This window comes from Stegostoma tigrinum, chromosome 1, assembly GCF_030684315.1.
Source record: "Stegostoma tigrinum isolate sSteTig4 chromosome 1, sSteTig4.hap1, whole genome shotgun sequence".
Classification (NCBI taxonomy): Eukaryota; Metazoa; Chordata; class Chondrichthyes; order Orectolobiformes; family Stegostomatidae; genus Stegostoma; species Stegostoma tigrinum.
In genome coordinates this window covers 152,715,380-152,741,453 of record NC_081354.1, presented here as the reverse complement: position 1 = coordinate 152,741,453, position 26,074 = coordinate 152,715,380, and the positions used below count along the sequence as shown (strand labels likewise).

At 40.1% G+C, this 26,074-nt stretch overlaps 1 protein-coding gene across 4 annotated transcripts in view; it reads left to right on the top strand.

Moving 5' to 3' along the window:
• st8sia3 (ST8 alpha-N-acetyl-neuraminide alpha-2,8-sialyltransferase 3) overlaps positions 1-15,347 on the top strand; it is a 55,749-nt gene extending 40,402 nt beyond the window's left edge. For 2 of the 4 annotated variants that reach the window (XM_048556304.2, XM_048553713.2), the window contains 4 exons: positions 4,229-4,459; positions 10,174-10,296; positions 10,831-11,388; positions 13,653-15,347. In XM_048556304.2, coding sequence (XP_048412261.2) covers positions 4,229-4,459; positions 10,174-10,296; positions 10,831-11,388; positions 13,653-13,938 — 1,198 coding nt within the window. In that variant the 3' untranslated portion in view covers positions 13,939-15,347. Of the gene's footprint in view, positions 1-3,794; positions 3,977-4,029; positions 4,137-4,228; positions 4,460-10,173; positions 10,297-10,830; positions 11,389-13,652 lie in introns of those variants that run through there. The other 2 variants (XM_048557138.1, XM_048554606.2) reach the window with 2 other exon arrangements.
• The last annotated feature ends 10,727 nt before the right edge of the window (positions 15,348-26,074 follow it).

Sequence of the window (26,074 nt, the reverse complement as noted above, 5' to 3'; positions counted from 1 at the left end):
TAAGAAGATAAATATTTACTGTAGACAACGGCATCAAACTTGGCAAAAAGAAAGTCGTCTTAATCAGTAACACTGACGTGTATTCTTTAATATGATATCTCTGTCTCCCTCTGCATACCATGGAAAATCTTGCCCTCAAGGCATTTATAATTGCACCTTCAAGATTCAAATTTCCAAATCTTTGGTTTTTCACCTGTCACGGTCATGTCCACATCTTTTGATCTGCTCCATAAATGCTTCCTTTCTGCCTTTAACATTAAAATTATAACTGAGCTGGCACCTGCGATGTCCTTTCTCTCAGCTGCTAGCTATGTGCCCAGTGAGGTCCATTCGTACAACATCATCTTTAATCTAGTGAATAAATTCTACATATTATTAATATCTGAGTTAGTGTTTGCAAGAGTCAAAACAATTGATGTCACATTTTCCCAAACATTTGCCTCTTTTCCTTTGAGTAGCCCAAAGGTTTACTTATTCTTAGTATCTAAGCTGAGACGAGAAGCAAGGATTAATCTTTTTAAATCAAGCAAGGCCAGGGAGAGAGAAGTCAGGCTAAAAATATCCAATATTTACCACATAGTGCTGTTGAGAATGAGGAATGAAAAGAGCAACAGGAGTTATGTGAAAAGAAATGCTATATAACATCACCATAACCTTGATTAAGCTCCTTATAATGATGGCCAACACAATCGTCCAGCCTGCTATTCTGACATCCACTACAACTTTTCCTGCTAGAGTCAAGGGATATATTAGTGAGTGTTTTGTCAGGAGTGTTTAGAGAATATGGCTTTCATGATGGAACAACAGGCAGTATGTGAGATATGAGATAACAGGGTGTAGAGCTGGGTGAAGACAACAGACCAAGCAGCATCAGAGGAGCAGGAAAGCTGACACTTCGGGTTGAGACCCTTTTGTGTGCAAGTGAAAGTTGTAATAACAGGTGAGTATGAAGAGACAATCTCTAATGCAGAGCTGGTCTTGCAGCATCTGGGGAGAGAAACCAGAGTTACTATTCCGAGTGCAGTGACCACTCTTCAGAACTGGATGCAGCTAGGAAAAGCGTAACATAAATGCTGATGCTTGAGTGTTGTGGGGAAGACTAGCAGGTGGGTGGAGATGGAGACCAGCGAGAGGAGAAAAGAGATTGTTTATATTAAACACAGAGAAGAAGAAAAGCTCAAAAGATGACATTGGAAACTATGAGTAGTTGAAAATGGGTGGACTGTGCAGAAAGCACCTCAATTCTTGACAGGATCTGGGACAGTGAGAGTAGGTAATAGACATGGAAGGAGATAATCATGCTCTGAAATTGTTAAGCTCCATATAGAGTCCTGAAGGCTGTAAGGTATCTAAATGGAAGATGAGGTGTTGTTCTTTCAGTTTGTGTTAAGTTTCACTGGAACATTACAGCTGACGTGAGACAACTGTTGACATGAAAACATGATGCATTGGAGTGGCAGGCAATAGGAAGCTCAGGGGCACATTTACCCACAGAACATCTGTGTTCTACAAATTGGTCACCCAATCTACATTTCATCTCCCCATTGTAGAGAGATCACATTGTGAGCAGCAAATACAGTAAACCAGATTGTCTGGAAGTGCAGGTAAATCATTGCTTCTTCTGGAAGCTGTGTCTGGGACCTTGGATGATGAGGAAGGAGGAGGAGGCTTCTAGGTGGAGCAGTGTTTTAGAGTCTTCAGGATTCAACACTGAGTTTAACAAAAAACGAAAAGAGCTATGGATTCTGGAAATCGGAAACAAAAACAAAAATTGATGGAAAATCTCAACAGGTCTGGCAGCATCTGTGGAGAGAAATCAGAGTTAGTGTTTCAGGTCTAGTCGCCCTTCTTTAGACGACAAGATTAAGCTCTGAAGAAAGGTCACTAATCCTGAATCATTAACTTTGATTTCTTTCCACAGATGCTGCCAGACTTGCTGAGATTTTACATAAATTTATGTTTTTGATTGAGTTTAACGACTTCAGAGCATGAACACCTCCTTTCAAGCCTATTACCTATGCCACTGCCGCAGGTCCTGTCATGAAGTTGGTTGCTTTTAGCACAGCCAACCCATTTCCAAATATACACAGTCCTTCCTTTACAGGCGTGAAGCCAATAGATAGTATTGTCTCCAGTTTACAGAACTATGATCAAGTAGCACAAATACCATAAGCTGTCCAAGCTATTACAGACAACTAAGTGCAACATATGCCCCATCTCCTCCGTGCCTGAATTGGTACAATTGTGTTTCTAGGCCACAGTCTTTATGTGAAGACAGATTGATTACTTGTCTAGAAATAATGCATTGGTGCTAATGTTGAATTGGCGATCATAATGCATAGGCTAGTATTACGGTCCACTAATGCAGAAAGGAAAATCTTGGGCTCAAATCACAGTTCACGGAGATTGTGTGTACACCACTGGAGAGATTTTTCTTATCCTTTACTGGCATATCTCTTATTGCCCTCGAACTGATTGGCTTATTAAGCCATTAGTTGGAGGATAATTTGAAATCAACCATTGTGTGTCAGAAGTTACGTACAGGATAGGAGTTTCTTCCCCAGATGTGGGCTTTTCTTTAAAAAAAATGCATGGTCACCATCACTAAGAGCAACTTTCCATTCCAGCTTCATTCATGGCATTTCAACTCCACCAGCTGCAACAGTGGGAGTTGAACCCATGACTCCAGAAACATTACACTGTCCCTCTGGAGTACTAGTCTGATAATGTCATCACAAAACACCATCTCCCCTTCATAATCACGCATCCTATTATACATTGAGAGTCTTCATTGGAAAAGATGTTTTACATGTTATTTTTGATTGCTATCTTCTGGTAAGCTATATGAATGGAATGTTTTCCATTAGGGTGAAAGATCATTGTCAATAAAGATCAAAATTTGCTATTATATCTATTCTTTACCTTGAATGATGAGTCTGATGTGACTAACATTAAACTATGGTCCTCAGTCTTACAGATAGTTTCAAATGTCCCTTCAACAGAAATGAAATGTGATTAGCAGTCCCGCCTGAAATATTAGCTGGGGAGGTTTTTCCAGATGTTTGCAGCATGACTGGATTGTTGTCTTTTGCTGAGGGATATGCAGCTGTCTGCCTCTTTGTTACTGGTTCCATTATCCACGTGGTGGATCTTGAACAGCTCAGCAGAGCTGGGAATTCACAGTTCCTCCAATTGATGCTGATTGCTAAAGGCACAGCTGCCAGTGGTTGGGATAAAGAAATAGGAGAGGCGCAAGAGGTCTGAATTACAGAAAATGCAAAATTCTCAGAGAATTGGAGGACGATAAAGAAGTAATGAGGCCATGGAGGAATTTGAATCAAGAAGTGCGATTTAAAATTGAGACATTGCTGGACTGGGAGACAATGTAGTTCAGTGGACATGGGATAATATGTCAATGAGAGTTACTTAATGAGAGGATACAGGCAGCAGAATTTTGGATGAATTTGAGTTACTGGAACGTGGAAAATTGGTTACCAGTAAGCCAACCATTGGAATAGTCATGTCTGGAAGTACAAAGATCGTGGATGAGAGACTGGGCAACAGGTGGCCTGGGCCAAAGATGGGCAATCAAGTTTTGAGTTTATCTTTTGCTCCACACCATTAACTGGTTTTATGAAAATGTACACTCCCGCTCATTTCTTGTTTTCCTTAGCATATTAGCACAACAGCTTACACTTGGCTTAAATTACATCTGCCACCTGCTTGCCCAGTTCCATAAGCGTTACTTCTTGATGTTTTGTTTCACAGGCCTTCTTCGCTATTTGTTTAACTGTTATTCACTTGTCCCCTCCCAAACCGAACTATCTATTTCTTTCACATGCAACAGTTTCTATTTTTTTTCATGCAGCCAATGTAATTCAAGTGACAACACATACTTCCCTACTCTTTTGTTTTGGAACCGAAACGCACTCGGGCATTTGCTAAGCGTTCATTAATGAAACCTTGAGCTGGTCGGGTAAGTAGATGGAGACTATTCCAGTCACATTTTCCCTGCAGCCGGGGAATGGATGGAGACAGCGGCGGTGTAGTATGTATGTCGAGTGTGGGGGTTTCACAGAGCAACGCGACGTATCACCAACGCAACCACCTACCATTTCTGCATTGCAGAATTTTGAGTCCGTCCATTTTTATTTCACATATAAAGCAGCACAATACATTGTCAATATAACCGACTTACTTTTTCTTTTTATCTCCCTCTCTTGTTAAGACAAGCAAACAGATATGGGCCTGCTATCGATTTACTGTTGAAGCGTTGCACTATGAGGATTTGCAGGATGGTTCGTATGGCGAGTGTGCTGGGTTTGGTGATGTTAAGCGTCGCTCTGCTTATTTTATCGCTGATCAGCTATGTCTCACTGAAAAAGGATAACTTCTTCGCTACCCCACGATATCAAGGTTCAGCCGGCCCTAGGCTCTATATGTTACACAGTGGATTTCGGTAAGTCAAAGAAAAAAAAACAACCATTTCGTTTATATACGTAAAGCCTGTGATCGAAATCGTCAGAATCTATGCAAAATTAGACAGCTTTATCAGTTTGCGGCCCCGGTACCCGCTTTGCTTTCCACTCGATTGACCATTGGAATAAACTTCAAATAGCAACGAAAGAAGTGCATCATGTTTTATTTTCAGAAAGTAATGATGGTTTTGCTTGAAAGAAGCACGCAGACCCGTGCATCTTTGCAGGCGCAGAGCATCTCCCTGACACGTTCAATTTCTCTGGTTACCCATTCTCCCCTCCCCCATCATCACAGTCCCTCTCCAGGCACCACGATTGAACCAGCGATGTGTATTCTCCATAGCGCGGCCCCGCCTCGTTCTATGTAAAAGAACAAGTTGGGGTTGGGGTAGGAGGGGATGGGGGGGTGGATTTAATGGGTTGGAATATTTGGGGGCATGAGACCACTAGACCAGATGTTTAAAGGACTACAGTCTGTAATGACTGATGTACGGCTGGGCTGTGGTATTGTAGCTGTACGCACGCAATGGTCTGTCGGTGCTGGTGAAGCCGTCTCCCTCACTGTCAGGGCCTACAGGGTCCTACAGAACAATCAATCCTCATTTAAAAGGGAGGGTTTGGCTAAATACTTCAGTCGGAAATGTTGCTGTTGTTTATGCGTCCAGATAATGTAACTGTCGAGGTTTTCGTCATATGGGCAGATGTACGCAATGTTGTGCTTGTAAAACAAATAACGTTTGTTATCGCCTTGAGGCTGCATTCGCAAGCAGCACCCACCCGGTTGGAAGAATTTGTGCAAAGTATCAAAATTTAAAGAAATCGAGAATATTGTTTGAGCACATGGCAACCAAATGAGCATGCTCCTTTAAACATACGTAAGGAATCTGATTTCGTGGACTTATTTTGGAAGCGTTTGTCTAAAGCCTAGGAACCTCACAGAAATTAATTGTATTCCTGACCTGAGTCCTATTCTCACAAGGCAGATTTGCTTTAAAGGGCTCTGATAATCAGCACACCTTTTGAGCCAGTCGCCACAGTGTATGTGAATATCAAGTGAAATCCACTCCAAAACTTCCGGTAATGCAGGCATTGGTTCTCCTACAATTGCTGGAACTTACATGATGGGGTGCAATTTTTCAAATATGCTATTCATCTAATGCAGTATTTCCATGGTATTGATCGAAAGTGATGGTTGATTTGCACACACCATATTTTGCATTTACATAGCCCTGTTAATACAGTAAAATGTTCCAAACTTATTCACAAAAAGAAAAATAAATGATATGCAGACAAAGGAAACATCTGAATGGTATCTCAAAGCTGGCTCAAAGAAGTGCAATTTAAGGAGCTTCCTCAGTGTGAAAAGTTTTGAAAGGAGGATTGCTGACCTTGAGACTTGACAGCATAGAGAGGCAGGAAAATCTCTAAGTATATGGGACCAAAATAATAGCAATGTGCCTTATTGCACTTAATAAAACAGGAAATATCCAACCAGAGACAAATGCTTAACAAAGCCAGGAAAGTAATCTGGTGTAAAATCAAACAAATTTAAAATGAACAACTCAATTAGCAGAATAGATAGTGACCACTGTTGGTCATTGTCAAAAATAGTAGTGCATTTGATAATGACGAATCCATTTTTATTGAATTAACTAAACACATTTAACTAGTCTGCTCACCAAACATCTCATGTACGCATGGCAGACTGGTTAGTAAGGTTAGATCACATGGGATCTAGAGGAAGCTAGCCGGTTGGATACAAACTTGGCTCCAAGGTAGAAGACAGGGATTGATAGACTGGAGGCCTGCGACTAGTGGTGTACTACAAGGATCAGTGCAGGGTTCACTGCTTTCCATCTTATATCAAAGTGATTTGGATGTGGATATAGGACTTATGGTTAGCAAATTTACAGATGACAGCAAGTGCAGTAGACAATGAAGACAATTTTCTCAGAGTACAACTGAACCTTGATCGAATGGACCAATGGGCTGAGGAGTGGCAGATAAAGTTTAATTTAGATAAATGTGAGGTGTTGCATTTTGGTAAAGCAAACTAGGGCAGGCCTTATGAGATAATTGGTAGAACCCTGGGGAGTGTTGCCAAACAAAGAGACCCAGGAATGCAGGTGTGTAATTCCTTACAAATAGCCGATGGCATGGTGGCACAGTGGTTAGCACTGCTGCCTCACAGTGCCAGGGACCCAGGTTCAATTCCAGTCTTGGGTGACTGTCTCTGTGGAGTTTGCACATTCTTCCCGTGTTTAGATTAGATTCCCTACAGTGTGGAAACAGGCCCTTCGGCCCAACAAGTCCATAGTCCAAGTTTACGTGGGTTTCCTCCCACAGTCCAAAGATGTGTAAGCTAGATGGGTCTGGGTGGGTACTCTGTGGGTCGGTGTGGACGGTTTGGACCGAAGGGCCTGTTTCCACACTCTAGGTCTTCTATGATCTGTGGAGTCACAAGCAGAAAGATTGGTAAAGAAGGCATTTGGAATGCTTGCCTTCAATGGTCATAACATTAAGTATAGGAATTGGGCTGTCATGTTGCAGCAGTACAGGGCATTGGTTAAGGCCATTTTTGGAATAACAATACATTTCTGGTCATCCTTCTTATAGGAAGGATGTTGTTAAACTTGAGAGGGCGCAAAAGAAGATTTGCAAGAATGTTTCCAGGACTGGAGGGTTAGACATATAGGGAGAGGCTGATTAGGTTCAGGCTATTTTTTCCTAGACCGTCAGAGACTGAGGGCTGAGCTCATACAGGTTTATAATTTCATGGGGGGCATGGATAGAGTGAATAGCCAAGGCCTTTTTCCAAGCATGGGTGAGTTCAAATCTAGAAAACATAGATTTAAGGTGAGGGGGAAAGATTTAGAAAGAATCTTTTTCATGAAGAGGGTGGTGCATGTCTGAATGAGCTGCCAGACGAAGTGGTGGAGGATGGTACAATTTCATCATTTAAAAGACATCTGAATGGGTATATGAAGAGGAAGGGCTTGGAAGGACAAGGGCCAAATGCTGGCAAATGGAACTTGATCAGATAGGCATGCCTGGTCAGCATGGATGAATTGGATTGAAGGATCTGTTTCTGTGCTGCATGACTATAACTGAAAGCCCTTCAAAGAAAGACATTTCAATTGTAAAGCACATTATACAATGCCAGGACATCCTACAATGGTGCCAGTACTATATTTCTGCAATGCATTGGATGTACTGAGGGCATAAAAACTGGGTTTGAAAGTCAGTATTTTACTATAGCCAAAGGTCTGCATCCTGAAAACAGTACACCAAGAAAAAAAATGGTCCAGAAGTGATTGTAACTAAATAAGTTTCAGAATTAGAGATTGGCAAATCTATTACATCTGTTAGGCAAAATGATCAACTCTGACTTGGCCACTGCAAACCCACAGTTTTATTGTTAGATGTCGGCAGATAACAAAAGGCTTTACATGAAAAAGCACGTAGAAAGCAACATGTGGATTTAAAAGGGATGATCCGAGCTGATAAATCTCCAGGACCCATCTGATTAAATTGCAAATTAAGGAGGAAGTGGAACTCCCAAAATTATTTTCACTTAAACTTTCAAAACCCAATATAAAGATACTGCATGTAATATTGCAAATAAAACTGCTAGATATGAGAATCCTGAGTAATTCTTAGAACAGGATAAAAAAATTGAATAAGTGTGAATCAGAAATTACTTATTAAAGAATGAATGGCAGAGTGTACAATGGCTCTGAAGGAGGAGAGTAAGGGTCAGTGATTTGACAATGTAGAAAAGCAATTTAAGTTAACACTTCTAAATACTCAGCAGGGCTGTGAAATCCATGTCTGCCAAAAATATTTGCAAGTGGAAAGTACAGTTTGGCTTGGCATCTGATGATGTGGATATGGACAAAACTCAGAAGATTGATTAGAAGTATCAAGGAAATAAACTGAAAGGTAGTCATAAAATCATGAAGGACTGAAAGGCGGTATTTATTCCATTGAGTTCATAAAAATAAAAAGAGACGCAGGCCACACATGAAGAAAAAAAGTGTAAAATTCACTGAACTTGAAAATTTTGGAAAATAATCCGGGTGACATGACATAGATTTAACTTTGTACATTGATTCCAAACGTCTGCGTCATGAAAAGAGCACACCAGGAAAAAAAGCTCCAGAAATGATTGAACTAATTAAGTTTCAGAATTAGAGATTAGCAAATCTATTACATCTGTTAGGCAAAATGGTCAACTCTAACTTGGCCACTGCAAACCCACAATCTTATGGTTAGATGTTGGCAGGTAATGAAAGGCTTTACATGAAGAAGCACCGAGAAGTAACACGTGAATGAGAAACATTCAGCCGGCATTTAGAACCGGTGATCCTGGCTGATAAATCTCCAGGAACCATCTGGTTAAATTGCAAATTAAGGAGGAAATGGAACTCTGGAAATTATTGTTTGCTTAAACTTTCAAAAACCAATAAACCATATAAAGATACTGCATGTAACATTACAAATAACGCTGCTAGATATGAGAATCACAAGTAATTCTTAGAACAGGGTAAAAAGAAAGTGAATAAGTATAGATCGGAAATTACTCATCGGAGAATGAATGGCAGACTGTACAATGGCTCTGAAGGAGGAGAGTAAGGGTCAATAATTTGACAATGTAGAAAAGCAATTTAAGTTGACACTTCAGAATACTTAGCAGAGCAGTGAAATCCATGTCTGCTAAAAATATATAAACCATGTGTGCAAGTGGAAAGTACAGTTTAGCTCGGCATCTGATGACATGGATGTGAACAAAACTCAGAAGATTGAGTAGAAGTATCAAGGAAATAAACTGAGAGGTAGTCATAAAACCATATAGCACTGGAAGAGGCTATTTATCCCATTGAGTTCGCAAAAATAAAAAAAGATGTAGGCCACGTATAAAATTTTAAAAAGTGTAAAATTCACTGAGTTTGAAAATTTTGCAAAATAATCCGGGTGACATGATAACTTTGTACATTGAAAACATGCCACTAAAAGTTGAAGTATTGAAGGTGATCTACTTAACAGGCAGAGTCGAAGACGTGAGGAGTTTTCAATATGCAAATAGGAGCAAGAGTTTGGCAGCCTGTTCTATTCTTATGTTCAAGTTAGGAGTATTTCATTGTGGAACACTACAGAGGGGTTCTCGGGGTCATCCATTAGGCTGTCTGTGGAGCACAACCCGGCCCTCCGGGGAAAAAAAGGCATGGAACCTAAAGGAGGAAATGTAAAGGAGATATTCCCTGGGGAGGGATGGAAATGAAAGTACCTGACAGAAATTGCTAAAATGCCCAAGCAGTAATTAAGCATGGACGACGCGTATGTTTTAAGATATTTTAAAAGACTGACCATGATTTGCTGTGATACAGAAGATGAGTTCGAGTACTTGAGCCCTCTAAACAAGCAATAATTAAACTTTATAGCAGCTTTTCGCTTATGTTTGGATGGCTGCGTGGGGGGTGGAGGGTGCTGACAATATGTATTTCTGCCCTCTTCAGCCTAAGTCATCAAATAAATAGTATTGACAGATTATGCTTTTTGTTAATTAATCCTTAAAAGGTTGGTAACGAAATGTATCTTTTGTGGATCGAGTGTCGTCAGTTCACGAGTGTTTAAACTGATAGGGCAACAGTAACGGTGACTTCGAATTAAAACTTGGAGGTTTTTCCCCCTGCAGGTCACAGTTTTCTTTGAAATTCCTGGATCCTTCTTTTTTGCCAGCTGGAAGTGGCCTTAACGACAACACTCGTGCCAAACCCGGAAAATGGGCCTTCAACACAACTTCCTTTTTAAAGCAAAGGCAAGTCACTCTGAAAGGTGTGAAGCTCCGAATGGGGCAAGAACGGAAGTGATCATAATTCGTAATTCTTTGCTTTCACTGTTTAACTTTCTTTTTGACTTTTTGACCCTTTCATGCTACCTGATCCTCTCTCCAGCATCCGCCCTCGCCGCCGGACACCCACCCACATGTTCTCCCTCTTTCAAATTATATCAGAAACTTGATACAGTGCAGTCTGCATTATGTAGAGCAAAAGTGTTATCACTGTTAGAGAGAGGTATTAAAAATAGCCGGTGAAGAGTGTCAAAGGGATGTTTTACTGTAATATCGGTAATGAGCACATGTCAAAGTTGCAAATTCACAAAGGGAATCTTTTAATAATTAAGATACGTTTTCCCTTCCCACCGGCTCTTTTTGATTCGATATTTTTCCACTACATTTTGAACGTACTGAGGCTTTTTTTACGCACTTGTTTAAAGTCTGTGTTCTGAATTCACATCCATTACCATGAATGAACTGAACTAACATGTTCTCTTTGTGCGAATTGTGTTTTAGGAAGGAGATCAGTCGCTATGTCGACATTTATAAAAATTTCACCTTGCTTAAGAAAAGCGTGCGAGTAGGACAGTTGCTGCATTACGATTACTCTAACCACAAATACGTTTTCTCAGTCAGCAATAGTTTTCGATCATTGCTCCCCGACGTCACCCCCATTTTAAAGATGCATTATAACACATGTGCGGTGGTTGGTAACAGTGGGATTCTAATCGGGAGTCATTGCGGAGCTGATATCGATAAAACAGATTTCGTGTTCCGCTGCAATTTCGCCCCAACTGAATCTTTTGAGAGAGATGTTGGCAAAAAGACGAATCTCACGACATTCAACCCAAGCATCCTTGAAAAGTACTACAACAATCTGTTAACAATCCAGGATCGAAACAAGTTTTTCCTGAATCTGAAGAAGCTGGATGGAGCCATTCTTTGGATCCCTGCCTTTTTCTTCCACACTTCCGCTCCGGTGACAAGAACGTTAGTAGATTTTTTTATAGAATATAGAGCACAATTGAAGGTCCAATTGGCTTGGCCTGGGAACATAATGCAGCATGTCAATAAGTGAGTATGTCCCAAAGATATTTTTACCTGAAATTTCTTTTTAAAAAATCACAAGTTCATTCTATAATTCCATCCTCGGTTGCCCCTTTTATGATCAAAATATTTGAAAGTTATGAATATTCATCATTTAAGGATATGTCATAATGTGAGATGCCGCGGAGACTTGACAGGTTTTCCTTATGGCAGGGTCTGAAACTAGAGGATTCTGTTTATGATGAAAGACGGAGATGAGATTTCTGTCACTCTCTCTCCCTCTCTGAGGGTCTGGAATTTGTAGAACTCTTCATCAGAGAGCGGCGGAGGCAGGATCGTTGAATATTTTAAGACGAAAGTTGGTAGACTCTTGACTAACAATTTAGATGAAGTGAATCAAAGGCGATTGAGGTCGCAAGGAATGTGGGGTTAAGGTATATCTTATTGAATGTTGAGGAGCTGAATGCCCTCTAATGTTCCTAGTTATGTTTAACTTGTACCCTTTCTTCGTTGATTCACCCATTGTGTTGTTGCTCTTTGGTTCAGTCTCTGTGCTTTCTTGGATCACTTTGATTGTTTTTCTCTATATTTTCAAGATTTCGAACTTCAGCTATACCCTCCCCTCCCCCACGAGCATCACAGAACGATCAAAAGACCTAAGCAAAATGGCCATCACTCTTTGATAATGAGAACTGCCGATGCTGGAGTCAGAGATAACACGGTGTGAAGCTGGATAAACACAGCTGGCCAGACAGCATCAGAGGAGCAGGGAAGTTGGCGTTCGGGTCGGGACCATTCTTCAGATGTCCTCTGATGCTGTCTGGCCAGCTGTGTTCCTCCAGCTCCACACTGTGTTATCTCTGACAATCACTTCTTGCCCACTGCGCCGTTTGCACCGTAAAGTGGAATTTATAACGTAGTAAATAATGAACAAAAATCTGAAAATAGTCACAAGGGTGCGCATAAAAATGCACTTAACCTGCTCAAATTGGTCCCACATTTTCCAATACAGGTACACCGTCACACCACTTCATTGATTCGCACAATACACAATGGTTCTGGAGCCCTGACTCCCGGGTCATGCTCATTCCTTCTCTTGTTCAGCCTCGTTCCCTAGTCTTTGTCTTGGACTATTCTCATCAGCCTCTTGTTATGTCCAAATACGCCGGCACCTTATGAAGTCGTGCTATATTCACTCCCGAGGACTCGCAGACCATCCTGCAATTCAAGCTCTGATACGCGGGCAAATCCGCTTTGCCTCCCGGCCACAAACCAAGGTACCACAGTCGAGCTATGATGCCCATCTTCTCACAGTTTCCGTTCTGAATATCAGATTCATTAAACTGCTGAGAAATTTATCTCAGAAAAGTGAGGTAGTCAAATCATTAATAATGTATCAGTGATAATGGGAACTGCAGATGCTGGAGAATCCAAGATAACAAAGTGTGGAGCTGGATGAGCACAGCAGGCCAAGCAGCATCTCAGCAGCACAAAAGCTGACGTTTCGGGCCTAGACCCTTCACCTACCTCCCCAACTATACTCTCCTCTCCACCTATCTTCTTTTCTCTCCATCTTCGGTCCGCCTCCCCCTCTCTCCCTATTTATTCCAGAACCCTCACCCCATCCCCCTCTCTGATGAAGGGTCTAGGCCCGAAACGTCAGCTTTTGTGCTTGTGAGATGCTGCCTGGCCTGCTGTGTTCATCCAGCTCCACACTTTATCTTAGTCAAATCATTAACTGGTTTTATGCATTCGTTTGTAATCAGTTAACTTTTTTTGCAAGAATATATATTTACCGAAAACCTCCTACTCCCTTCTCTTTAATCATGTGATTCCCTGTCCTAATTCCCCCCCCCCCTCACACCTTGGTTTCCAATCCTTCACCACATCGTCATCTGCCTTATGCACCTCAAGACGGTACACACCCACAGCATTTTGTCAAAGATTTGGAACTCTGACATACGACAAGAAATGGTCTGACTGACAGTATTAAGGGTGAAAAAAAAGAATGAGAAAAAACCAGACAGAAAGGAAAACCGAGAATTTCAGAGTGCAGAAGATGGGAGACAGGCCGGGAAAACTTAGATAAAGGGAGAAGAGTGGGAAAAAATGTCACGGCGATGCAAGAATAGTAAATGCCAGATAGAGAAGGGCTAACTTTGAACGTCTGAGGAATAAAAATAGAACAGGAGGAAGACGACAACGTTTACAGAAAAAAGCACTTTTTCATGAAAATAAAATCCATGGATGATTGATATTTTGTCATTTTTTGTTACTCTATTGTTAAACAGATATTGGAAAACCAAACATCTATCCCCAAAGCGTCTAAGTACAGGCATCCTGATGTATACACTCGCGTCGGCCATCTGCGAAGAGATTCACTTGTACGGATTTTGGCCTTTCGCATGGGATCCTAACACTGGAAAGGAATTGCCATATCATTACTATGACAAAAAGGGGACAAAATTCACAACCAAATGGCAAGAGTCCCATCAACTACCAGCAGAATTCAAGCTGTTGTTCAAGCTACACAATGACGGCTTGACTAAACTGACTCTCTCACGTTGTGTCTCTTGATAGGATGCTTTTGAAGTGCCAAGTTATTCCTTGTTCTCATTCTTTGTTCCGTTTTTGATTCCACATGCATTTTGTACCCAATGCGTTGAGATCTCTATAGGCGACGCTTCGTGATACATTTCTCAAAGTAATCCCAACAGCTGTGGCACTGACGTGTTCGTGAGTTTTCGTGTACTGTGGTAGTAAAGCATTTATTTTATCTTGGGAAGTGGCCGCAAGCATTTGGAGCAGAATTTGGGGGTGGGAGTGGTTCCCATTAATTGGAAGATTGAATATATTGAACCATTGGAACCTGATTATAGATGTCAGTTTAGCAGTTACCAGTGGCGACAGAATGTGGGCTGGCGACATTAGGCCTTCCCACTGGAGCGCGGGCAGTGCAGGTCTCAAAATTCTCTAAGCCTGGCATTTTAAAAAATGGCACCCAATCAAATTAGACATGGATAATAAATGCTGGCCTTGCTACGGATGCCCACGTCCCACCCTTAAATAATTCTATATTGCTACCACTCAGATCGTTTCCCACGATGCATTGAGGAAAAGTATTGAAGTCAGGAAAATGTGTCCCAATGATTTCGCTCGAGCACTTCTGATATCTGACCTATCAACCTATTTCAATGGTGCCAGCGTCGTGAAACCACAGTCCGCTTGGTCGGTGCGCTCAGCACGGGAGTTACTGCAATCAATTTGCGCGAGGTTGTTTTTTTTTGTTGTTGAAGTTTTAGGTCAATTTGTTACATCTTAACATTAAACAGCGAGTGAGCTCCAAGTATCCTGTCAACTTAAAAGACCGAGTTGCCCGTAGAGTAAAGTGCAAACCTGCAATAATTTAGATCATCAATGAATACGGTCCAAGCAGTAAAGGCTCGACAAAACACTTCTAATAGAGTTGGGAGAGTTTAGCTGAAAGACACGGTCTCGTAAAAAGTACATGAATTGTTTATTTAAGCATATCCATAAATGGAATGCATTTGGTATCTTTCAAGTCCTGTTTATATAGAATATCTTGTACGGTTGTCGAAGTGAACATGCGAGTCTTTTGCATGTACGTGGCACAAGCATTTTTTTACCATCAAATAGACGGTAACTTTTGTATTGATACTTAAAAATAGACTTGTTTTATTTCTTTTGCAGCTTAAGGAGAAAACTAAGTTTCGAAGTTATATTGAGTACGTTTCCTTTTGCCTGTTAAGTTGATCCAGGTCCCTGCCGCCGTGTAAGAGCAAGGGTTTTAATGAGAGACGGTCCTTGACTCTTCAATCTTCTGTTGCGAAATTGAAGAAGTTTATTAATTCTTCTCTGTAAATAATTTTTTCTCATGCCTGCTATTGTTCATCTACCCTAAATTATTTATGTGAGAATTTTGTTTCAGTGGCGTGAGCAGTTGTTGGTAACAATATAAAGATATTTGGAACAAAACTGCGCATACTCATTAATGGGAACATCGCCTCGAAAACATTACAAAAACATAGTTGTTTAACAAAAGCAAAACAGTTACGTTTACAATCTCACTAACAATTCTACTTTGCTTAGAAGTTCCGATCATGCCATGTCAGTTTTCATGGCTTCGGTCTAATGCAGTCCCGTGAAGATAAACAGGTTAACATATTTGCTTTAGACCACAAAGTCACGGCATACTGATCGTCACGAGCCCACAAGGAGCTTATTCCGAAATGAACATAACCTTCTTTAAGCTTATAAAGCATCATTCGTCACACGAATTGAACTGACCAAGTCTGAGGGATGTTGTTGCAAAATTAGAGCCACTATTCACACCTTGGCTAAACGGAGACATAGTCTCCATGTCGAAATGAAGGACGGCAAGCTCTGACTGGATACATTTGTGTATACCCACAGACATTCCAAGGGAATGTTTTCATACATGTTAGGAATTAGGACATTTGGCGTTAATTATTATGAAATAATTAAGATGCGTGTAGTTAACGTTCATATAACTTTAGGCCATAAGTTAGTTGTACGAATCACGCTCTGTCTCGCGGCGCGGAAACCTAAATATACACAGAACATCGAAGGAATTATCCAATTGTGCAATTCCATTTCCCATATACGCACCCGATTTGTATTTGACCGCCGCTCCAAAGCTGGTTAATGTAGTTTTGGAAAATGAGACTCCTGGATATTATTTTATGTTTTTCGCAGCACATTTCCACTTGCTGCTATTCTTACTGCGGAAGTCGACAGGAGTATGCTGACTATTGCTTTCCCTCAGTTTAATCTTTAGTTTACGGAGTCAACCGCGGTCATTTGATCAATTTATAGAATCCATGTCATTAAAATAAAGGTTTCCGCCACCTTCACCCGCACCGGCTTTCAGAATGTGCGACCCTTCACAATGCCCGAGCCGAGGGCAGTGTCCCCTTTTCTGTACTATTACAAATATTTGACCAACTCCTCAAAAAATCGTTCTTACTTATGGGGAATAAGTCCCGTGATACAATCTATGCAAATTATAAACCGTATTAAATGACAATAGCAATGAAATGGAACTATTTATCAAGACTCGAGTATTTCCTCTACGCCATACATTTGCGTTAATTATGCTTAGAGTCACATGTCAAATTTAAAGAAAATTTTGCAAGTACTATTTGTACATTTGACCGGATTCAACAAGTCTACATTCTACGCAATGGCTTATATCATTCTCATTACGAAAGCCGAATGATTATTTTCCATGAAAATCCTTCTCACACTATGCGGGCTGACATTTTAGAAAACATCTCTCAAAAAAAACTCAACCATAAAGCCATTAGGAGTGTATTTTACTGAATGGTACCTGACACATTTTAATAAAAAGTGTACAGGCAGCACGAACACGGACTCCCCATTATAACCATGCAAATGCAGGCAAACAAGGGTTTGTAATCAGAAATAAAAACAGAAATTGCTGGAAAAGCTCAGCAGGTCTGGCAGCATCCGTGGAGAGAACGGGAGTTAACCTTTCCGGACGAGTGACCCTTCCTCAGAACATCTTTATAATCTTAGCCGAATCAAAAAACGATGTGCTTTACACACACTTTCGGATACGTTTGGCAGATCGCCTGCAAGGTGACACATACGTTCAACTTTGTTTCTCCATACAGCTCCCGGATGTACCTGCAAAGACCTTGCACTGGAGGGGGAGGCTGACTTGCGTCAACAGAATTTGGATTTTAAGTCCCAATCACTTTCATTGACATGAACGTACAAATTAACACTTTAATAGATTGAAACTGCAGTATGGCGGTGGGTGGGGGAGCAGCATCGCGAAGTTTCACGATGTGATTGTATACGTTTAATGCCCTCGTCTACAGCAATTTGAAGAGAAGGGTGGGAGAAGTAGAGCACTTTCAGTAAGAGAGAAGTTACGGCTCGACTGGCGAAAATGAGCAACTTGCTCAGCGTTGTTCTGAACATAGCATTTATGGTAATTCAGTGCGAATGCCAGAGCACACACTTATCAAATACTCAGCGGTGATCAGAACAAGCACCGAAACACGTGCTGAAATCCGAAGTGGCAAAACTGTATCTCACTCCTCGCCGATCTTTACATTTAAAACACATCTGAATCTTGTCACTTCCAAAATTGTTGAAGTCATATTTTCTGTATGGGCATTCCTTTGATCCCACAAATTAAAAGTCCCCCCTTGATTTGAATATATGTTAACGCAGCGTCGATGAACTTGTACTAAATTTCTGTGTCGAACCTAATAAACGGCGGATGTATGTCAGTGATGTCGCAAGTAGAGTTAGTGGGTACTTCAGCTAGCAATTAGGTGAATTAACCCTGTTAAGTTATCCCTTTAAAGGGATTCCGTTTACAATTGCAAGAGCTATTTCGCTCGTTTTACAAAGTAGCAATATAAATAGAATATAAGCTAATCATCAATTAGCAGCTATAATCTGGCCAATGACATGTAAAATAATATTTTAGGTCAAACAAAGTCTTGACATTTGTTTGGCGGGTTCGCCGATTGAAGCTTGGAAAACTGTACAAATTTTCAGGTAAACTTGAAGGAATGTGTGCTTTTCACAAATTCGCCAAATAAAATAAAATTACATAAAAGTAGGCCTCTTCTTTAAATTACCATTTTAGAAATAAATTCGGATTTCAAATAATGGATAACATCCCGTTTAAATTAGCGCGCCTCAAATTAGTCAGCATTTTTTGATGTTCGAAGTTTTTATAACGCAATCAACTATTCACGGCTGTAGCATTCCAATTGCCTATTAGGAGTTTTCTTTTAACATTACGATCGGCCGAAAGTTATAATCAAATATACCGAGCGTAATTTCGTTGTATCAAATGACTATTCCTTAAGTTAATTAAAATGTGTAGATTTAAATTTTAAAAGAAATTTCGAAATAGACTGGTAGAGCTAGAGTGTGAATATTAAAAATCGTGGAAATGTATAAGACCTTTTTATTCCTTCAATCTATAAATCTTACTTCTAGAAATATATTTTATCGCTATTTTTGAGCATGCCATTTCGGAATGAATCCCTAAACGTATAATTTTACACGGAACTGGATTATGATCTGTGTTGTAATTTGAAACACGTTTCATATGCGGATATTTTCCCAACTAACAAATCTTCGTATTTGATAGCGTTCGACGGCTACTACAAAATAAGAATTCTGAAAACTGGCAAACATTGGTCAATGCGACCAAAATAAAAATTGATCCTAGCCGATCTTGGTGCTTGACAGTTCACATTCAAATATTGTTTATTCTAACCAGTTGTAGTGCAAAACTTCCAAACAACAATAAATGATTAACCAAACTGGATTCATCCATTATTGAGAAAGAGCACAAATTATTGCTAGTTACTGCAACCAGAAGAAGTAATCTGTACATTGAAGAAATGCAAACACATCTGTAAAAATAATTAAACACAGTGGCGCAAAATACAGCGTGACAGTGGAACTGAGATAACTTGCAAAACCTTCCCTTTGGGGTCTCGCACGGAAAATCTGTCCACCTAAATGTATTTATTTAAAAGAAGCTTTTAAAACAAATGGCAAAATACTGATTTAATGCAATCAGTATTCTCAACAGATGCCCGTCACAGACTAATTGTAAATTAAAGCATTTTTCCGAGGTTTCCGTCCATTTTTATTAATTGTATGAAAATAATATTCGGAAAATGTTTAATCCATGCAGTTAAACCGGTTGAATCCAAGTTTTTAAAAATCGAACTGGAAGAATTGAAATTAATGAGTGCCGGTTGACGCTCAGCAGTAAGGACACTGCATCTCCACCCTGTTTTGCAAATTATATCTGTCTCACACCCGAGTCGATGCATAAAATCAAAACATATGATTGAAATAGGCATTGCTTTAGGCGTAAGAAAATGAAACGAAATTGATGAGGGTTTTGATTCCACCTAAAATGTACAGCTGTTGAAATACTTCTAAAAATAAATTAGTTCAAAATCCATCAGTTGACCAAGCTTAATACTTCCACTTTTTGTTCATTCTGAATTAATAATAGCGCTTTCCACTATATACACAATAATACAGCAATGTTTAATTCAAAGAAATAATATTGCACAAAAGGTTTTTAATTACTTGTCACGGGGGCGCGGGGGCTTCTGTAAATTGGTTTTAAACAATCACTGACTTTTTAACTCTGGCATTAATGGTCAGATAATCGCAGGAGGAAGATAAAACATTTAAACGACAGTGTTTCTACTCCTTCAGGTCATTCTTCCCATCTATCAGTAACTATTTGCAAAAGTCAGTCGTTATCTTTGAAGTTTAGAATGCGAGTAAACCACAATCCTCCCACTGGGCCTCCAAAATGCGGAGTCATTATTCAGTCTGCACTGGATCTGTACTGGGAAGATTGGTCTTGATGCCTACAGGGGCCAACAAAGCGTAACCACTTCAGAAAGTCTCGAAGTTTTGTTTGACTTCCGGATCTTTGCTTTCTTGCCAACAGCTGTTCTGTTCAGACCTAGGAGCGCGGCGGCAGCGATTTGTCCTCGTGCTCCTACCACAGCAACAACTGGATGGTTCTTTTTATATACCCACTTGCTTTCCTCCCACTCCTAACCCGCATTTGCGGATCCAAGTTAGTTAATTTAACAACGAATGCCAACCTTCCACTCTGTCATTAGCTGCAGGAAATTCCTAGATTTTTGACGAGGACAAACATGAAACCAGCTGCTGTCAATAACATTGTAATATTCTTAACAATACATACTGGCGTTACTAGGTTATACATTTATCAGACTATATTGCAATATGTCGGGCAATATGTTGCTGTACAACTTTAATGGAAGCAAAAGCTCTTAGGTATATGAAAGATTTACCATTATTTCAATTATGCGAAGTACATCTGGTCAATCTAGATCTTGTATAACACAGCTGGCTGTAACATAGCGACTATTTACAACGTCGATAGGCTTTTAGGATAAAAACATCACATTTAAAACAATTGTAAGTTATTTATTTTAATACAACGTTTATTGCTTAGGTAGTGCAGGAGCTATGGTTGGAGTGGGGCTAAGGGCGGTTTAGGGTTAAAGTTGGTGTCGACTACATCCTGACAACAGGACTTTGCACCCAACTTCTACCTCATCATTAAAGTAAGAATACGTTGAGAAGTACGAAATATATCAATGGTATTAAGCCGCAGCTCAGCTAATAAAATGAGGTGGGGGGGGAGCATTTAACATATTAAGTACGAATTTCATACTTGTTTCATATAATTGTTAATCACTTGTTTCAAAAAATTACATCTCACATAAAACTTTCTATTGTGTCAGCAATTTTCATGGAGCCTACAATTAGGTAAAATAAAAACGTTTGTATCTTGCTTACTGTTATAAAACTTTACGTAAACTTTTTGACCTTGTTTGGAATGACTTCATAATATCTATTAATAAATGATTACTCACTGTAACTGCAGGAAAGTGCAATCAAACATGACTAAAGCAAAAAAAAATACTGCAACGCGTGGGACTTTTCGAAAACAATTAAAATGAACCGGGCGGAGTGGCCCTTTTCTCCTTGTTAGCTTAATGATAAAGATTAACTTAACGTAAAGTACAAACGCCAACTCTTGAATTCTGGACTGTTTGAATTTCGCCAGACTGTTGACGGGAATTAAACTTTACTAGCACACATGGAACGTCAGTCGCTGAACACTGCAGCTCCAAATGTAAAACAGCTTTGCAATCAGACGGTATTTTAAAATCAACTGCAACTTGGGCTTCCTTCTGTAGGGGACAATGAAAAGATTTCACGCGTAGCTGCCTTGCAACAAAGGTACCTCACGCCAAAAGTTGTCTCCATTGCTTGACCCTTGACAATGGATTATTAGGAAAGCTACTTGGGTTTCAGTTCTGGGAATGAAAAGTTCTGACCTGCACTTGTTCTGCTCCCAATTATCAGCCTTTACAACAGAACAAGCAGGGCAGCAGGCAAGGCTGCTCTCTTTATTTAAAGAGCTTTAAAGCACATTTGAAAAAGAAAACTGAAAAAAAGGTTTAAAAACGTCACAGGGTTCAGAGAATGAAATTGCCTTCTTCGATCAGGGTAAATTGAGACATTTGTAAAATATCTTACTGCCAAATGATGAAAGAAGTTATGGTCTTGATTAGTTTTAATTTGCCCTAACTGCTTCTCAACAATTTAAATAGGAATAGAAAGTTCATTCATATCAGATTCAGTTTTAAAAGGCATGCTCCTTTAATGGGAAAATGGTTAGAGACGCCATAGTGCATGCTTTGCCATTGACAGAAGACCATTTCCAGGAGTTTAATCGATCTGAGACATTCTTTCTCTCTCTCTATTATCGTTTCAGTGTTACTGATTAAAATGAAAGATAGAACGAAGACCTGGCGTTCCTGACACTGCGAACAGTTTGCCTACACTTTCGATGTTTGCGGAATAAAACACAGCTCTGATATCAACTTCACCATAGAACAATGCAAGTAGATTTCAAAACACAAATAAGATTCTTGACACAAATACCAATTCGTAGAATAGGCTTTTATTTAATAGAACACGCACTGTTGGATTAATATTAGGCAGATTGACAAAAAAAAGATTTGTTTATTACACACAGTGGCAAGAACCTTTTTTACAAAAAAACGTCATTACACACTTTACACGTCCCAGGCCGTTTCCTGCGCAAATGTTTTCATTTCAGGAAGGACTAATCGTGCATACTGGGATTGTATTTTCTGTTGGGATTTACTTGGAATGACCGACGTAAGGCAGCGCTACAGTAATGTTGATTAATTAATATAAACGCTGAGTTTTATTTTCTGTAGATAGTAAGGATGGGGCGACGCTAGAATTTAAAGCAAATTTGCAAAAGAACACTGCACTTACCCCAGGCTCGTTTGGACAGTTTGAGCAGTCTTTTTTTAAGTTCTTCCTGATCTGGTAACACACATGCATGCATGGGCTCTCTATTGCAAGTAACGCTGGCATGGGGTCTGCAGCAAACTGAGCTCAATCAATACCCATTGCACTCACATGCCAGATGGCTTGTGAGGAAACCAAATAAAACATTTCAGATCGACCCATCAGCCCTCATCTTTTTTTTAACTGTAGGACATTCTTCACGAACGCAATTGGCAATCGGTGTGATCATGATGAAATGAAACAAACCTGCAAAGGTCCATTTGTAAATTGGAGTTAGAGCTTCTTTCTACTGCATTCTGCTTTTGTTTAAATTAGTCAGTTTTTGTTTAAATGCGCCATGGACGAGCTGCATTTAAAATAGGGAACCTCCAGTCTAAAACAGGCCTCGACTGAAGCAGATATTAATCGAACTAATAGCGATTTTTATCAAAATGACTTGTCCTTTTTGTTTTAATCATGCAGCAAAAAAGAGGTAATTTAGGAGTGGTCCCTTCTAGTTTTGTCTTTAACTATATGATAAACTCACGCTCAGTTGGCTCGTGCATATTTATTCAAACTACACTCCAGCTTTCTTTTACTACTGAGTTCAGATACTTGGCTGGACTCACCTGCGATATAAACCTCTATTCCTCTCTGTCAGCGGCACATGTCCACCCATTTTCTGCTTTCATGTCAAATTTCCGATTTTTCCCATCTGTTCCTCTTAACAGTTTGTCTCTTTTTGCAAACTTTCCACCAAGCAAAATCTTCTATTCGAAACAACTGAAACGGTTCGGCAGTGTCAGTTTATCACTAAACCTATAGGCACCGTGCAAAACGCTCTGCATGTCGCGGATTGATTATTTAAACAAATCGAACCTTATTGAGCCTATGCTAATTTTTCACTTCGTATCGAAGTAGGATTGAACTGCCGAGCCAACAGACTAGGCAACATAAAGTTAGATCACTTCTATAAATACGGCGAGGTGAAAAATAATGTTAAAACGCGCTTATAAAATTAATTTAGTCTTAACTGCATAAAAGCATTTCTCTCTCTCTTTCTGTCTCTCGGCCTGTAAATCGGCTCACGGTTAAAAATTGCTCTACACAAAACACTAACTAGGCGGGGGACCCTGGAGAGGCAAGAGAATGACGAGTTAGACAGCTTGGGTAGAGGACCTGAGAGAATTGATGACAAGAGAGGGTTAGAGAAAATATCGACAGAAAAAATTAGAGGGCACAACGAGAGGAAAGAGTATGAACAAGCGATAAAGAGAATGTGGAGAGAGAACTATGACGAAGGGGTGCATACGGAAAACATATAAAGACAAGGCCAATGTAGCGAATGACAAAAAAAACAAGAAAGAACGATAGGCCAAGCAAGAAGCTGGAAGCGTGGAAGCAAAAGGCGAGAGAGTACAGGCATATTTTAGAAGAAAAAGGACAAATATGAAGAGAGGGAGGGAAAAGCTGAAGAAAGCAAGGAGAGTGTGGAGATAGGAGAGGAGAGAATGTGAACAGCGTGGCGATAAGAAAAATAAAGATAAACCTGCACGGTGTGGGGAAAGGGGATAAAATCCCTGAGGCGGTGTGATCAGGAAGGGAGGAAAGCAAAGATTGTCGAAGAGTGATTGCGATAATCTCTGCCAAAGAATCAAATAGTAGATTATTCAGTCAAATAGCCCAAATCTTCATGTTTCAGAAAGCAGTTGCTACAGTGTTAATTGAGCTGTGAAAATAAGCTAAAATTGACAAACATGAGACCTCAATTATAATTCGATGTCTTGTATTTCTTCAAATATGTAAATTAGTGTCAAGCATCTGATGTAACCCTTCATCGCAAACTAAAACCTAATAAAAGCACAGTCGCACCTAAATGGTCGAGATAATGCGCTGATCCTTGTGTCCGTCACTAAAAGCAGCCTGTCACCTGCTGTCTTCTCTGCAGTGTATGACTTTTAAGTATAACTAACGCTGTGGCTGACGTTGGTCGCACAAGGGGCAATGAAAGCTTTCTTTTCCCCGAGACGCTGAAGTTTGCTTGTTGTAAATCAATCCCCCAAACAGAACAAGTACTCCCTGCAACTTCTCTAGTTTCTTACAAGTTTGCCATCAGCTGAAAGCCAGCGGAGGGGTATTTATCCGTCAGACCCCGCCGTTCCTCCCTGACGGATGATCGAACGAAACTAGGTCACGCATTGCAAACTCTTGTCCTTAATTACTAACGTTAACCGCCACCCTCCCACCCCCAAATAAACAACAGACACATCTGCGCAACCTCCTCACTTTTTTGGGAAGTCAAAAGTTTTAGGGGAGAATGAAACAGCTGTGTTGGGTTTTTACACTTCAGTTCATATTCTTAAATTTTGTTGTTCTCAGTATCATCCCAACTCCACGAACGCTAACCCGCCTCGCCTATTGGAAAATAATACCAACAATTTAGATTTTTTAAAAGTATGAAAAGAAATATATATTTGATTCCAAAGTCCATTCCTTTTTCAAATATTTACATTAATGCCTAATTTCGCTTTAGCCAACAATAAAAACAAAAAATATATTTAAACATTGTGTGAAGCTGGATGAACACAGCAGGTCAAGCAGCATCTCAGGAGCACAAAAGCTGACATCTGCAGTTCCCATTATCTCTATATTTAAACATTGTTCCTTTATCATTCACCTGTATTCAAGTCCAGTGGGTAAATATCTTCACACTGTGTGGTTCATGGTTTGGCTATATTTTGCTTACAATTTGCCGCCGAAATCTGACTACAGCAAACCTTATTCTCAAATCAGAATTACACGAAACAATAGCACTGCCTAAACAATACATTTATAATCATCATAATGAAGACAAAAGGTTCAGTTCGGTTGCTGCATTTTTTTGTGGAGAATCTTATTAATTATTTGCTTAATATATTGAGGAAATTGTGCACTGTCCACAGAAATGAGGCATTTCGCCCATTGGTTATCAAGAAAGGTTAAAAAGTGGAATAGTTTTGGGGATTGTGTTCTGCCGAAGGCAGAAGCTATCATGTTACAAACAGCAGTCAATTTTCAATTGTTTCTAAACTGACGACCATTGCATTGAATTGAATTAATTACATTTTTTTCATGGTTTTATGTGAGAGCGTGTTGTATATTTTCAAAGCAGGACTGCGCAAATACCGGAAAACAAACTCAAAAACGCGTTAATAAAATGATCTGTCAATAAAGTTGTAAATACTTACTTGCCGGGCTTTGCATTGCAAAAGGGTTAAATTAGCACAACAAATTTACTAATAGCTTTCAAATTGACTAAATCAATTAGATGGGGTTTTATTTAGAGAAATGAATGTCTGGATTAGACGCCCAAATCTGCCAATCAAATGGTCAAATGAATATTAAAATAATAATTGGAATAAGGGGAAGAAAAACCTGACTTACTTGGAACCCGGAAGTTAATATTGTTTAATGCTAAGGTCGCAGGCGCTGTGTTGAAGGCTGTTTGCTGGAAAGAAGGGGTGGGTGTGGGATTTGGTGTGGGAGTGGAGCGGAGCCAGATTGTACACAACTCGCCCACCGAAACTGGGAAGCGGACGTCCCGCCCCTGTCCGCATCGATTGGACAAGGCGATCCCAGTGCCTCGGAGACGGGCTGCCTAAGAGGGCGAAGAGGAACCTGTGATAGGCTTTAGAGCGTTGTCCATCAGAGAGGTTCGCCCGTCCCCCTCTCCTTCAGCCGGGGCTGAGCAGTTGAGATTGAACCAAGAGAGCAGCGCGTCCAGGGCTGGATCCAGCTG